Raw genomic sequence first — 14435 nt, 5'->3', positions numbered from 1 at the left:
TTTCTGCTTGGTACTACCCCATACTCACACCTCTATAAACACCCCACAGTGATGAAAGGTCGGGGTAGGGTTTCTTCGTTAACAGAGTTTACCCCAGAACCCTAATGGTTCAGTTCTTCTCTTTAACTCTGTGTGTGTTCAACGGTGTTGGTATGTGGGCCTACCTTTTTGCAGTGGGTAACGTTGACCCAAGTGGCTCTCTCAGCTATTGTTATAGCGAAGGCAGTTACCAATAGGACTTGGTATGGTCCCTCCCAGTGTGACTGCTTTCAATCCTTTTTCCTCAACGATTGGTTCCACACCCAGTCTCCAGGTTATATAGAGTGGGTCACCTTCTCCTTTAGTTCACCTGTGGGGCACAAAACCTCTGACATACGGGTGTGGTTAATAAACTATCTTCACACATGTTCAGCTCTCAATTTCTATTTCTGACTTTTTTTCTAGACTGTATCTTTTTTTAAAGTATTTTGTCCTCTCCTTCGTATATATTTATTATTTAATCCTACCATCTCCTACCCATCTCCTACCATCCCCCTTTTGAAACATGTTTTGCCCATGTGTCAATATTACCACCTACCTAAACAATCACGTAGGTAATATTGGTAATTTATCATCCAATTGCCATCCCTTATTTATTTTTGAGACTGCCCCTTGCTTCTTTATTGCTCCTATCTTCCTGATCTCATTACTAAATAAATGATCTAGGTAATAGCTGTTTCGCATTAGATTGTGCCTTCCTCTGATTACTGCAGCTCATTGCATTAATTTAGTTTCAAATACCAACTTGTTGTTTATTAAAGCATACTAAAAATGAAATTTAAATGACAACATTTGATAATACCTCAATTTACTTCTATCCCGTAAAAGTAATCCAAGATTAGTACAATTGACTAGCAACAGGTATCCCTCATTCAGGGAAAGCTCTCTCTCTCTTCTGTTATTTTATGGTTCAAATCATATATATTATTACCAAATTATAATCTTCTTCACACTTTTCACAGTATTATAAATTACCCTCAACTTAGTAAAATAAACTATCTTAAAGTCCTCCTCTCATGCCTTTAGAATTTACTATTGTGGATGATTAATTTACACCAGAAAATTAAAACTGAGTTCAGAGGCAATTGAAATTATTCAACGAACTGTTCCATCCCATAGTATACCAAACATTACCATTATTCTAAATATTTCATAAATGTTACTTATCCCAAGTGTTCATTAAGTCCTCATGACATTAATTCTCATAAGAAATCATATATACCCCAAACTCAGCCAAAACCGAAAAACTCCATAAAATTCACTGTGCGTGCTCCTCCAAGACCTATCACCCTTGACCTGCTGAATACCCCCCAAAATTGAAACAACAAGGCTTTATAAACATCATACTAGGTGTGTTGTTTTTTGTTTGAAAAACCCAATTTGAAAAACAACAACCACAAATAGCCAGGCCCCACTTAAATACTGCCTAACTTCACTACTGCTCCCCCTAGCCCTGGGCAACATTCCAATGAGATAAGCTAATTCTCTTTCTCCTGGTTATAATTTTGTTAACCTTCGATTACCATCAGTAATCTAAAGATGGTAGTACACACAAAACATGATACAGATATCCCCAGTCCTAACCCATCAATAATTGTTTGTATCAATCTAATTCCTCATAACTAATCCATAAAACCACTCAAAATTCCTCGAGTATACAATGATTATTTAATTGATTACCCTAAATCTGCTACATGTGATCTCATCTCAAATGATCCATTATCAATTATTTGATCAACCCCCTAGGAAAATCTGTCTCCCCTTCTATTGTTCCTGTCCCCCCTGTAAATGTCATATTTCATTTTTTAGCCAATACAATCACGGTTATGGATCAATGATAATAACTGTAATAACTATTAATAATAATTGTAATAACTATTTCACATTAAATTGTGCCTTTTTCTGATAATGTTATAATTGTAGCCTATTGCATTACTTTAGTTTAAAATATACGTTTGTTTATTTAACAAATCTAGAACCCACTATAGGTTGGTGCTATTCCCTCAGCATAATAGCTAAAGCTACTTGCATCCCCTGGTCCCCTGGTCCCCGTAACGAAAATAAATTATCATTCTAGAATTCACCAACTATTTGCATACACCACTGGCGTCAAGCAACCCATCGAATAAAGTAATAACAATTAGAATTTATCAAAGCACTGCCTTTCAGTCAAGTATCTAGACCTCTACTTGAAATCCCACAGCTCAATCTAACTCGCTTGACTGTCTCTATTTTATTTTTTTATTTTTTATTTTTTTTGCTAACCAGAGCCATAAATTATTCTCCTTTGTCCTTAACTCAATTTTCACAGCTCTATCGCCATTTCAGTTCGCTATTCAATTTCTTTAACTGTTCTCTCTGATTAGGCCCTAATTAATAAAACAAATACTTGCTATCATTGATAAGCATACATTTAATGATATTCCTATCATTTGAACTATCTCTCACCCCTCCCCTTGCTCCTTCCTACACAACGGGGAAGGCGCGGGGACCTTGTCACGTATTTTCATAGACCTTTCTAGAATACTTCTAAAGCTATTTAATTCAACTTTTAATACACGTAAAAACTCTCTCTCCCTACACCCATTCCCTATTGAATAAGTGAGTCTTTCTATTTAACCCCAACCATGCTACAAATCTTCCATTCAACATCAACAAACCAAATACTCAGTAGTATCCGGTCACCACCCATACCAGCCGTTGAATTCACTCATACACACAGATTTCACCTTATGCCATTGAAATGCCAAATAAACCATAATAGTTCAATGGAACCCTCTATTTGCTCTCTACTATTTATACATTACTTCTATAACCACATTAGTTATGGTCCGATTACCCATTAAACCTTATCACATGATCAAACAACGGCACAACCTTAAACTCATATGGGGCGGCAGGCAGCTTAGTGACCAAGAGCGCCGCGCCAGCAACCGAGAGGTCGCCGGCTCCAATCCCCGAGCCGACCAGGCGAAAAATCTGTCGATGTGCCCCTGAGCAAGGCACTCAACCCCAATCGCTCCCATAAGTCGCTCTGGACCAGAGCGTCCGCCAAATGACCAGAAATGCAAATGTAAATATTCTCTACTTTCTCACCCATGATGTACGTCTACGTTCGGGTGAGCAAGTTCATACGTATATATCGTCAGAAACCCACAGGCACCTCTCAAACAATCGCCCCGTGGTGTTCCCAGCCAACTCCCAATCGACACAAATCACACCCCAGTCTTTCCTGACTCTCCAAAAGCCACACTCTCGCTGTCTCCAGCCCCTCCCCTCACGTTTTCCTCCTTTTGTTTCAAGGGTGGACTTCAGTACTTTAAGCACTCGTTCCGCCTCTGTGTGTCCTGCCATATTAAAGTACACGACGCTTCCTTCTTTTTATTTATATTCTAAAAGTTTTAAAATGTTAGGTTCAAGTTTCTATTTCTCACTTTTAATACGTTTTATTTTAATTTCTCTACCTTAGTATATCTATTCTCAATTATCATTCACAAATTATACAGTTTAAACAACCACAAACCCAATAGTTATTCACAAATTATACAGTTTGGACAGCCACAGACGTCTTTAATTCCTAATTAGTTTTCTATCAAGGTATACAGGTTTATTAATTTTAGTAACCCGCATTCACTCTTTTATTTCGTCTGCAAACACTCTTTTATTACACTGGGATCATTCATACTCTCATGCATACGACACCCTATACTTTAAAGTGCTCCTCCGATCTGGGCCGTACCCCCAAGTACAACTCCCTGCCGAAGCGCAACACTATAGTGTACTTTAAAGTGCTCCTACGATCCTAGCCGTACTAGTTACGGACCTTGCCGATAGCGCACACTATCTAAAATTGTAAGTGTCCCTCTGATCCTAGCCGTACCCTCATAGATACGATCCTTGCCAGTAGCGCAACACTTTTAACCAATTATTCCCTATATCCCACAGTTCCCACCCCTGGTGGTCCTAGCCTGGGGATTTCAGTATTTTTCCCCGATCCTAGCCGTACCTAGCCCTCTGGTATGTGCCGGTGGAACAATACTCTATGGTACCAAGGTTTAACATCACATTCACCACAGGTTTGCATGTCACAATATGGTGCTTATCTACTCATAATAATTCGTATAATAATTCATAATTTAGTTCACTTACATCAGACAGGTGTTTCACAAAATTAATTTGGATAAAGCCAATGTGCAGAACTTTAGTTATATAACAATAGGTGTCTGCTTACCTGTTTTTAGTAGTCTGGACTCTTTGTGAAACACACCGTCCAATTACAGAGATGTCCAATGGGCCGGACAATACCCAGCGAAGTCCCTCTACCAGATCACGTCGGGGTCACCAATTGATAAGTTGCGTCAATTCAAATCTGGTATAGGAACAAAAAGAGGTCAATACACGTCTTCTAAAATAGAGTAGTATTTTAATTAATGCAAAACCTTCAATGGTAAATATGATGTTCGTATATATGGGTCCACTGAAATACCACGCAGGGCAGACAGAGAACTAAGCCATTGTTCTAAATTCTTCTTTAAATACTCTGACAGAGATAGTTCCCGCTCCCTGCTGGCCTATCAGAGTAGAGACTGAGTGTGGTTTAGACTTACTCAGCCTATCATTGGCGCACAGGCTGGTCCCAGCCCCTTGGCGCTTCACTGTTGCCAGGTGTTCGTTGTTTTGCAACTTGTCCAGAGAGTCAGCACTTTTGCAGTACATGTCCTTGAGCGTTCAAACAAAGAGGCAGTGTTTGTGTCTGTGAGACACAAGTCTGTCTCGGCCTACCCCCTAATAGTTCCTCACATTAATCACAGCTTGTTATGTTGACCAATCTATATCAGTACAGCACAAACCTATTATGTTTAATCATTAATGTATTCTTTCTAAGCTAGGCATCACATCTAGTTATAAGAAAATAGAAACCCACATAGTGTATGTGAGGAGTGTAGAGGTTAAAGTGAAGAGTAGAAAGGCTCTTCAGTATATTCCTGTCATTCCTCCATCAAAGTGGAAATGGAATAATCAATCCAACTGGGGGACATAAACACCTGAGAAGGTCAGATACATATAACAGCAAAGCATCACAGATAAAATCATGAAGCCGCAGCTGGCTTTCATTTCCTATCTGAGTTAACAGGGTGTGTGAGAGAGAGAGAGAGAGAGAGCTGCCCCTGATGTGGGCATACTTTGTGTCCACACCCTGTTATGCACACACCTGCAATATATGCAATATAATATCATATCATATAATACAATATATTCCTATTCCTATTATATAACACTACTTTGCTGAGACTGCATTCATCGCTGCCAATGGCCAGCCAGGCACCGTTCCCACACAGTGAAAGGGAACCAGGGGGAGAGAGTGGAACAGTGGAGGCTGCTGAGGGAAGGACGGCTCATAATAATGGCTGGAACGGAGCAAATGGAATGGCATCAAACACATAGAAACCATGTGTGTGATACCATTCCACTCATTCCGCTCCAGCCATCACCACGAGTCCGTACTCCCCAATTAAGGTGCCACTAACCTCCTGTGGAGGGGAAGGATGGAAGCATGCTCCACATGGCAACCAGGCCTGACTGGGTGTCACAGAGGGTGGCTGGGTGGCAGGGAGGTGACACCGTGACATGGACAGGAGAAAGAGAGAAAGTGTGTCTGTGTGTGTGGGGAGGGGGTGGGGTGGGGGGGGTGCCTGTGCGAGTGCCTGTCCGTGTGTGCGTGCAAGCATGTTTTTGTGTCCATGCGTATATACTGCTTACAGCATACATACAGCTTACATACACAGGTTTGTGCAGTTTCTTGTGTGTCATAGTGGGAGGTTGGGTGGGCAAGAGAGCTGGTGGTGCACCATGTGCTGTGGCGTGGGGCAGAATGTGAGGTTTCTAGGGCAAGGTGATGGACAGGGAAGAGATCTCCCTAAACCCCACCAGACCAGTAAGCTTCAGCTCCATATGTGGTACCTACATAGCCCACTGTGTGAAAAGGTTTGGGCTGTGTCCCGAAAGGCCCGCTACTACCTACTTAGTGCACTACATAGGGAATAGGGTGCCATTTGGGATGCATTCTTGGTTACTATTAATGGGATAATAAACATAGCCTACCGGTACATGTATTCAGTAGAGACCAACAGATGGGGAAGGTTACGTTGTAGTGAGGAAGTGTGAGAAAGTTTGGCAGTCGCAGCACCGTTCCTCAACTATAAGTAAGGGTATTAGCTTAAAGGTCCAATGCAGCCATTTTTAAAAATATCAATATCAAATCATTTCTGGGTAACAATTTAGTACCTTACTGTGTTTGTTTTGGGGTAGGGGGGGTCAAAAATAAATACAAATAGCTTCCTAGCAAAGAGCAAAATTCTCAAGCAAGAATTTTGCTAGGACTGTCTGGGAGTGGTCTGAGTGGGGAGAGGAAAACTGAAAACTAGCTGTTATTGGAACTCTCTTTGTTATTTGACTATTAACTAATTTACCACCTGGTGATGTCACCAGGCAAGCCAAAACTCCATCCCACCAAAACAAGCTGAAATTTAAGGCGGTCTTTTCAAACAGCTCTTACACTATTTCAGGGAAAATAAATGTTTTTTACTGCACTGGGCCTTTGTCAGGCTAACTTTCTGTTTAATTTTACTGGACCAGTCTCTGGCAATGGCAGTAAATCCATGGGTGAAATGTGCTGGTGCCCATTGCCAAGCCATTAAACGAGGCACACTGGTCACGACTGACAGAGCGGCCCAGCCTGCCTGCACACATAGCTAATGGGGCTCTGAGGACAGTGTAGACCAGGCAGTGAAATGACGACCATTGAAGCATTACACTGACAAGGCAATGACAAATATCTCTGGCGCTATTACAACCACAACCCTGCGCTCCTCGAACTAATCTGGCACTTGAAAAGTCCCTCTGTGTCCCTCTTTATATGTGTGTTTGTGTGTGTGTGTGTGAGAGAGAGAGAGTGTGTGTGTGCAAGTACGTGCCTCTATGAGTAGTTTACAGAAATGTGTGTGTGCATGTGTGCCTTATGAGTATTTTAATGTGTATGTTAAGGCTGAACGATTTTGGAAAATAATCTAATTGCGATTTTTTGCCCCCAATATTGCGATTGCGATTTAATATGCGATTTAATTTATTTATCCTTTTTCCCCTACAAAACATAATGAATGATTTAAATATGACCAACACAATAGTATATACATTTAGTGTGAAATGTTCTTTCCCATAGGCTGGGTCTATTTGTTAGAATTAAATTCAAACATGTATGACTTGAAATAAATGACATTTTTATTGAACTGCTCATTACAGAAACATCTGTGGCTTTGCCACTGTGCATTTAAATAATTTAAACAAAGGCATGAACTTTGTAAACACTGTGTGCAAAAGGTACAGTTTTAAGAAAAAAATAATTTTTAAATTGTATGTATCTTACTGCTCCCAAGTCAGTAACATTTCACACAACTGAAACAAGGAATTTGCTTTGAAAATATTTTGTAAAATCAAAGTAAATAAAGTTATAAATAAAAAATGAGAAATGCACTTTTAATTTAGACAAACTATTTTTATAAACGATTTGAATATTATAATATAAAATAGATGAGCCTCACTTATCTCAAGTACACAACAATAACACACCACACAGACTAAAGTTCACTACGAGTATGGCACTGCCAGCCATACTTATCCAACAGTTCTGTTCTCAGTGGCTCACAGGTTTTTTGCTAAGAAAACCAGAATATTGACTTTTTCTGGCTTCAAGGATGAGCGAGTGCAAGTCACAATATTCCCTCCTGTGCTAAAAAAGACGCTCTGAGGGAGCGCTTGTAGCAGGTACACAAAGATACTTGCGTGCCATGGTGCACAACTGTGGGTAGCTGATCTTGTGCACCCTCCACCAAGCCAATGGATCATCTTCTCCATCAATGGTAGGAGTCATCAGGTAATTGTTTATCTCTGCCTCTGCGACATCTTCAAGATTTACAGGCAAAGAAGGAGAGGCTGAACTGGTCTTGAAAAAAACTGCCAAGAGACCTCTTCGTCTTTTCCCCCAAGGACTGTGCACTTTGAGGCATCTGAACAGTTTCAGTACGAGACCTCTTCTCCTATTAGATGAAAACAACAGCCATTAGTTTTCCAGTTAGATTTTACAGAAAATTTTTGTTTTTGTGAAATACATAATTATTTACCCAATGATATGTACGTTGTGCCAAGTCTACTATCTCTGTCTTCAGACGAGTCTTGATAGCAGGGATGTTGTCTGTACTGATGTACTGTATTTTGAACCTAGGGTCCAGGAAACAGGCAACATCCAAAAGCTCCTGGATGTTTGGGTCTCCATATTTGTTATTGAGGTATGCTAGGACTTTGGTTTTTATTGATTTAGTCAGGTCAGTGTCCTCAGCATCTTCAGCCAGGACTGATGTGGCAAAAAGGTGGAGAACTGGCTTGAGGTAGGAGATGCTTACATACTCCTCTCCAGAAAGAGCATCAGTAAACTCCAGTAGAGGATGCAGTGCCTTGTGAATCGACTCCAACACGTCAATATCCTGCCAGGTTGGGATAAGGGAGCGTGCATATCGATCTCCAGACAATACCTGAGAAATGGCTTTGGCCTGTTCAAGCACTCTGGCAATCATCATTTCTTTAGAACCCCATCTTGTTGGGCACTCCGTTATGAGGTTGTGCTCAGGGAGTTTGAGCTCTCTCTGTGCCTCCGTCAGGGCTGCTTTCTTCTTCCAACTGTGGGAAAAGTGCCCCACCAGCTTCCTGCACAGTGCTGTTGCCCTTGACACTCTGTCATCTTTGAGTGCATTTTCTAAAAGAAATAAAAAGTAGTGTATTACACACAATTTGAGTTTTGATACAAGGCTCTCACTATTACACACTCAAATTAGCTGTAATTCTGAAATACACACATCCACAACACATCCTCTCTCTCTCTCTCAATTCAAAGGGTCTTTATTTGCATGTCAATTCTCTCTCTCTTTCTCTCTCTCTCTCTCTCATAAACACTAAAAAAACATGTAAAAAACAAAAACAAGAAAAGAAAAAAAATGCAGGTGGGCATTCCACCACAGACAGACATATGATATAAGCAAGTAAAATGAATTTACATATTAGAAAAGGAGTGGAAGTATGAATTTATTTAATCCCATCCGATTTATATAATATCATTTATATATATTTGTATATTCAGCTTTACTAATCGACGCATCTCTCTCTCTCGCACTCGCGCACACACACACACACACACACACACACACACACACACACACACACACACACACACACACACACACACACACACACACACACACACACACACACACACACACACACACACACACACACACACACGATAACTTACCAATGGCAAGATGTAATCTGTGGCCAAAACATTGGAGCCTCGTCCATTCATTAAGCCGCGCAGCAAGCACCATATTCGACGCGTTGTCCGTCGTGATGCAGACGTGATTCTCCTCGTGGAGATCCCAGCTGACAAGCCCTTCTCTCAGGCCGGCTGCAATATTTTCCCCTGTGTGATCGTCTGGGAAGTAGGTAGTTTGTAGGCAGCGAGCTCGGAGGTTGAAATCTTCATCAATAAAATGGACTGTAAGACTCTGGTACGGCTCAGCTGTGCGGCTTGACCACATATCAGTAGTGCTAGCAAAAAACTCCACCGTTTTAAGTTCCGCGGCGACTTTCTCTTTGCACTTTTTGTACAGCTCCGGTATGGCAGTCTGACTGAAGTATGTGCGGGAGGGTATACTGTAACGTTTATCAAGCGTATGTATTAATGCCATGAACCCAGGCTTGGTCACCGTGCTGAGAGGCATCATATCTTTGGCTATGAACTCGGTTATTGTCCGAGTGATTTCTCCGTGCCGCTTTTGAATTACGTTCATACGGAGTGACACTTTCGAACATTTCTGTCAGTGATCCCTGTCTTGAGGTATTTGGCTTGTCTCGCGCACTGATGCTCGGCATTTTGGTCATACAACTGTCATGCATTGATTTGTGGTATTTTTTAAGTGCTGAAACAGGTTTGTAGTGTTACCCCGTGAAGTAGCAATCGGAGCACGGCATGCTCTGCACAACACCTGATGCTGCTCAGCATCTTCTTTTTAAAACCAAAATAGTTCCACACCACCGACGTGCTGTTCCTCTTCGATATTAAAGTATCAGCTGTGTCAGTTTCTGACTGTTCCGTCGAGCAAGAGGCCATTGCGCTGGACAGCATGAAAAGTCGCGTCACGTGACCACCTCAAATCGCGCACGTTGCGATTAGAAAATCGCGTTCAGTCAAATCGCGATATTATCGCGAATGCAATTAATCGTTCAGCCCTAGTGTATGTGTGTTCATGCCAAAAATGTGTGTGTTTCTCAGTCCACATGACAATGATGCTAATATGGCCTAGCCAAGTGTGTTTTGTCCAACGGATAAGGTGCCAATGGAATAATATTGGGGCTGAGGGGGTCAAGCATCTCCGTGACATACACAGCTTCCCACAGTGCCAAATTCCCCCCTGGTCCTCTATGTTCTTCTCAGAGTTCTCCAGCTGCAGCCGCAGCCAAACTCCCTCACTGAATCAACAGGTGATGGCGAGCAACAAAATGTATGTCCACCCCTCCCTCCCCTTCCCTGCATATCCCAATCCCTAAAGGCTGGGATACTGGGAAGTACTGTAGGATCTGTCGTAATTCTTCTCATCCGACATTACTGTTCTTTCCTAAGGCCGAAGTGAGAAAAGCCGGAACTCCCCAGGGCTTATGACACATGGGCCGAGCTGCAGACTTTTACATTTAAATATTTTTTTGACATTTCTCGGCTGTTATATTTCAATTTTTTTTCCCTAAAGTAATTGAGCCTCCGCATCTTGGCACATGCAGCTGTCCTACTTATTTTTCTCCCTTTTGAGGTTGCCAGAGAGGCAGCACAATTTGATTAATTGGCAGTTGGGTGCCAGTTTTGCGCCCACGCAGCATTGTGTGAGGTAGTAGCCTCTGCTAACATGTAAGCAACTTAGCAAGGCTTGTAGCTTTACTGTAAGCTTAGTGACTGGCTGGTTCTAACTTTTGTATTTTTTTTATTATTATTATTATTTGCTAGGACTGTCTGGGAGTGGTCTGAGTGGGGAGAGGAAAGCTGAAAACTAGCTGTTATTGGCAGAGAGGTTTGGAACTTTCTTTTCTTATTGGTCGATCTTGTCTCATTGCCCCAAAAGGTTGAGTCATGTGTCCTCCGAAACATGACCCGCCAAACCGTGCTTCTTAACACCCACCCGCTTAACCCGGAAGCCAGCTGCACCAATGTGTCGGAGGAAACACTGTTCAACTGACGACCGAAGTCAGCCTGCAGGCGCCCTGCCCGCCACAAGGAGTCGCTAGAGTGTGATGAGCCAAGTACAGTGGCTTGCGAAAGTATGCACCACCCTTGGCATTTTTCGTATTTTGTTGCCTTACAACCTGGAATTAAAATTGATTTTTGGGGGGTTTGTATCATTTGATTTACACAACATGCCCACCACTTTGAAGATGCAAAATATTTTTTCTTGTGAAACAAACAAGAAATAAGACAAAAAAACAGAAAACTTGAGCGTGCATAACTATTCACCCCCCCCCCCCCAAAGTCAATACTTTGTAGAGCCACCTTTTGCAGCAATTACAGCGGGAAGTCTCTTGGGGTATGTCTCTATAAGCTTGGCACATCTAGCCACTGGGAATTTTGCCCATTCTTCAAGGCAAAACTGCTCCAGCTCCTTCAAGTTGGATGGGTTCCGCTGGTGTACAGCAATCTTTAAGTCATACCACAGATTTTCAATTGGATTGAGGTCTGGGCTTTGACTAGGCCATTCCAAGACATTTAAATGTTTCCCCTTAAACCACTCGAGTGTTGCTTTAGCAGTAGGCTTAGGGTCATTGTCCTGCTGGAAGGTGAACCTCCGTCCCAGTCTCAAATCTCTGGAAGACTGAAAAAGGTTTCCCACAAGAATTTCCCTGTATTTAGCACCATCCATCATTCCTTCAATTCTTACCAGTTTCCCAGTCCCTACCGATGAAAAACATCCCCACAGCATGATGCTGCCACCACCATGCTTCACTGTGGGCATGGTGTTCTCGGGGTGATGAGAGGTGTTGGGTTTGCGCCAGACATAGCGTTTTCCTTGACGGCCAAAAAGCTCAATTTTATTCTCATCTGATCAGAATACCTTCTTCCATATGTTTGGGGAGTCTCCCACATGCCTTTTGGCGAACACCAATTGTGTTTGCTTATTTTTTTCTTTAAGCAATGACTTTTTTCTGGCCACTCTTCCGTAAAGCCCAGCTCTGTGGAGTGTATGGCTTAAAGTGGTCCTATAGACAGGTACTCCAATCTCCGCTGTGGAGCTTTGCAGCTCCTTCAGGGTTATCTTTGGTCTCTTTGTTGCCTCTCTGATTAATGCCCTCCTTGCCTGGTCCGTGCGTTTTGGTGGATGGCCCTCTCTTGGCAGGTTTGTTGTGGTGCCATATTCTTTCCATTTTTAAAATAATGGATTTAATGGTGCTCCGTGGGATGTTCAAAGTTTCTGATATTTTTTTATAACCCAACCCTGATCTCCACAACTTTGTCCCTGACCTGTTTGGAGAGCTCCTTGGTCTTCATGGTGCAGCTTGCTTGGTGGTGTCCCTTGCTTAGTGGTGTTGCAGACTCTGGGGCCTTTCAGAACAGGTGTATATATACTGAGATCATGTGACAGATCATGTGACACTTAGACTGCACACAGGTGGACTTTATTTAACTAATTATGTGACTTCTGAAGGTAATTGGTTGCATCAGATCTTATTTAGGGGCTTCATAGCAAAGGGGGTGAATACATATGCACGCACCACTTTTCAATTATTTATTTTTTTGAATTTTTTGAAACAAGTTATTTTTTTCATTCCACTTCACCAATTTGGACTATTTTGTGAATGTCCATTACATGAAATCCAAATAAAAATCCATTTAAATTACAGGTTGTAATACAACAAAATAGGAAAAACGCCAAGGGGGATGAATACTTTTGCAAGGCAATGTAAAGCCCCCCCCGGCCAAACCCTCCCATAACCAGGACAACGCTGGGCCAACTGTGTGCCGCCCTATGGGACTCCCGGTCACCTTTTAGTCAGATCTTTGGTTGGTTGCTTGTTATGTGCAAGGTGAGGGTCAATGCCATTTCGACTCAGTGCATTCAGGAAATCCATTGAAATTCCATTCATTAATTTGGAATTTGTTTATTTTCTGTGAGACTGTTACACGAAGTAATAGCTGCCTTGGGCAACACAGCTTTGCTGTAAGAGTATATATCAGAATGGCATTTTGTGATGTACATCTATTCATATAGGCCAATGCAGCAGACGCTTAGCTTGGAGTCTGTTTCGGCATTACCCACACTTTTGTGTTCTTGCATGACAACCACACGACCAGGAGTTGGCTAAAGTAGAATGAGACAGGGCCAGATTTACTAAGCGTTTGCACAACATGTTTCTTTCTGGAATAAAACACCAAAAACAAAGCTAAAACATGAAACTATGTTCTTTCTCCTAACCTTCACTTAATTCTCTTTTGAAAAAGCAGGTGCAAAGAGGTAAAGTAATTGGTATGAAGATAATTTGTATGAATACATTGACTACTTCTACTAGTGGTGTGCCTCTGACAACAACAACTAGCTCCAAAATCTTATTGGGGTTGGGATGGGTTTCCAACTACAGTATGTGTTTTACATGGTCAGAAACACCGGCCTGGGGAAAATGTGCGCATTCTGTTCCCCAAGACGTTCTGGCCTGTGTGCACATTCTGGTCAGGCTCATAGGTGGATTAGTACCACAAAAGAAAATGGTTCAATTAAATCACACCTCCCCCTGACCGTTTCTCTTCCATAGCGTGAAGTTTGCTTTAGGGGGCCAGGGGCCCCCTGAACCCCCACACCCCCTCCAACCAGGCAAAGCCCCCTCAGGATCAGTGCCCCCACCTTACCCCCTCACAGAGGCATTAACTCATGCTGGCTGTGTTTGTGTATGGAGAGATGTGTGCCATGAGTTGAAATCACTGGTGCCTTTGCCTTTATGTCACCACAACAGCTCCTTCTAACAAATCGGTCAAAAGTCTATTGTGTCTATTAGTATGTCTATTATGTTGACCCAGAGACATATAAATGGGTCATTCCACGAATAGAGTGCCTTTATGTCCCTCAGACATTATGAGTGTACATTTTGATAAAACACTAACAGTTGGATCACATACATCCAGGGACGCATCTTTCATTGGGTACGGGGGGGACATGACCACCCCACATTCTGAAATTGCATTTATGTCCCCCCCAGTTTTTTCATGGCGCTGTGATACAAAAAGTGCCATCGGTGTGCTTTAGGACCATGCGGCCACC

The 14435-nt window shown here is 42.1% G+C and overlaps 2 protein-coding genes across 2 annotated transcripts in view; one reads left to right on the top strand and one right to left on the bottom strand.

The window, feature by feature from the left end:
- Positions 1–14435, top strand: part of LOC121575571 (alpha-1-syntrophin-like) — a 68441-nt gene that overhangs the window by 14933 nt on the left and 39073 nt on the right. The window lies entirely within an intron of this gene.
- Positions 7601–9726, bottom strand: LOC121575572 (E3 SUMO-protein ligase ZBED1-like). The gene is made up of 3 exons (XM_041888750.2): positions 9398–9726; positions 8217–8845; positions 7601–8132 (listed from the first exon to the last, which is right to left on the bottom strand). Exons 1-3 carry the CDS (start codon positions 9681–9683, stop codon positions 8001–8003), a joined length of 1047 nt encoding a protein of 348 aa, XP_041744684.2. The 5' UTR covers positions 9684–9726; the 3' UTR covers positions 7601–8000.

This window comes from Coregonus clupeaformis, chromosome 10 (assembly GCF_020615455.1).
Source record: "Coregonus clupeaformis isolate EN_2021a chromosome 10, ASM2061545v1, whole genome shotgun sequence".
Lineage (NCBI taxonomy): Eukaryota > Metazoa > Chordata > Actinopteri > Salmoniformes > Salmonidae > Coregonus > Coregonus clupeaformis.
The sequence above is the reverse complement of the archived record's forward strand: the minus strand, read 5'-3'. Positions and strand labels throughout refer to the sequence as shown.

Excerpts from the sequence above, each read along its gene's own strand:
- LOC121575572 (XM_041888750.2), bottom strand. The coding sequence starts at position 9,683 with ATGTGGTCAAGCCGCACAGCTGAGCCGTACCAGAGTCTTACAGTCCAT. Across the intron at positions 8,846-9,397 it reads CAGATTACATCTTGCCATTG|AAAATGCACTCAAAGATGAC; the intron begins GTAAGTTATCGT and ends TATTTCTTTTAG. Across the intron at positions 8,133-8,216 it reads CACAACGTACATATCATTGG|GAGAAGAGGTCTCGTACTGA; the intron begins GTAAATAATTAT and ends TTCATCTAATAG.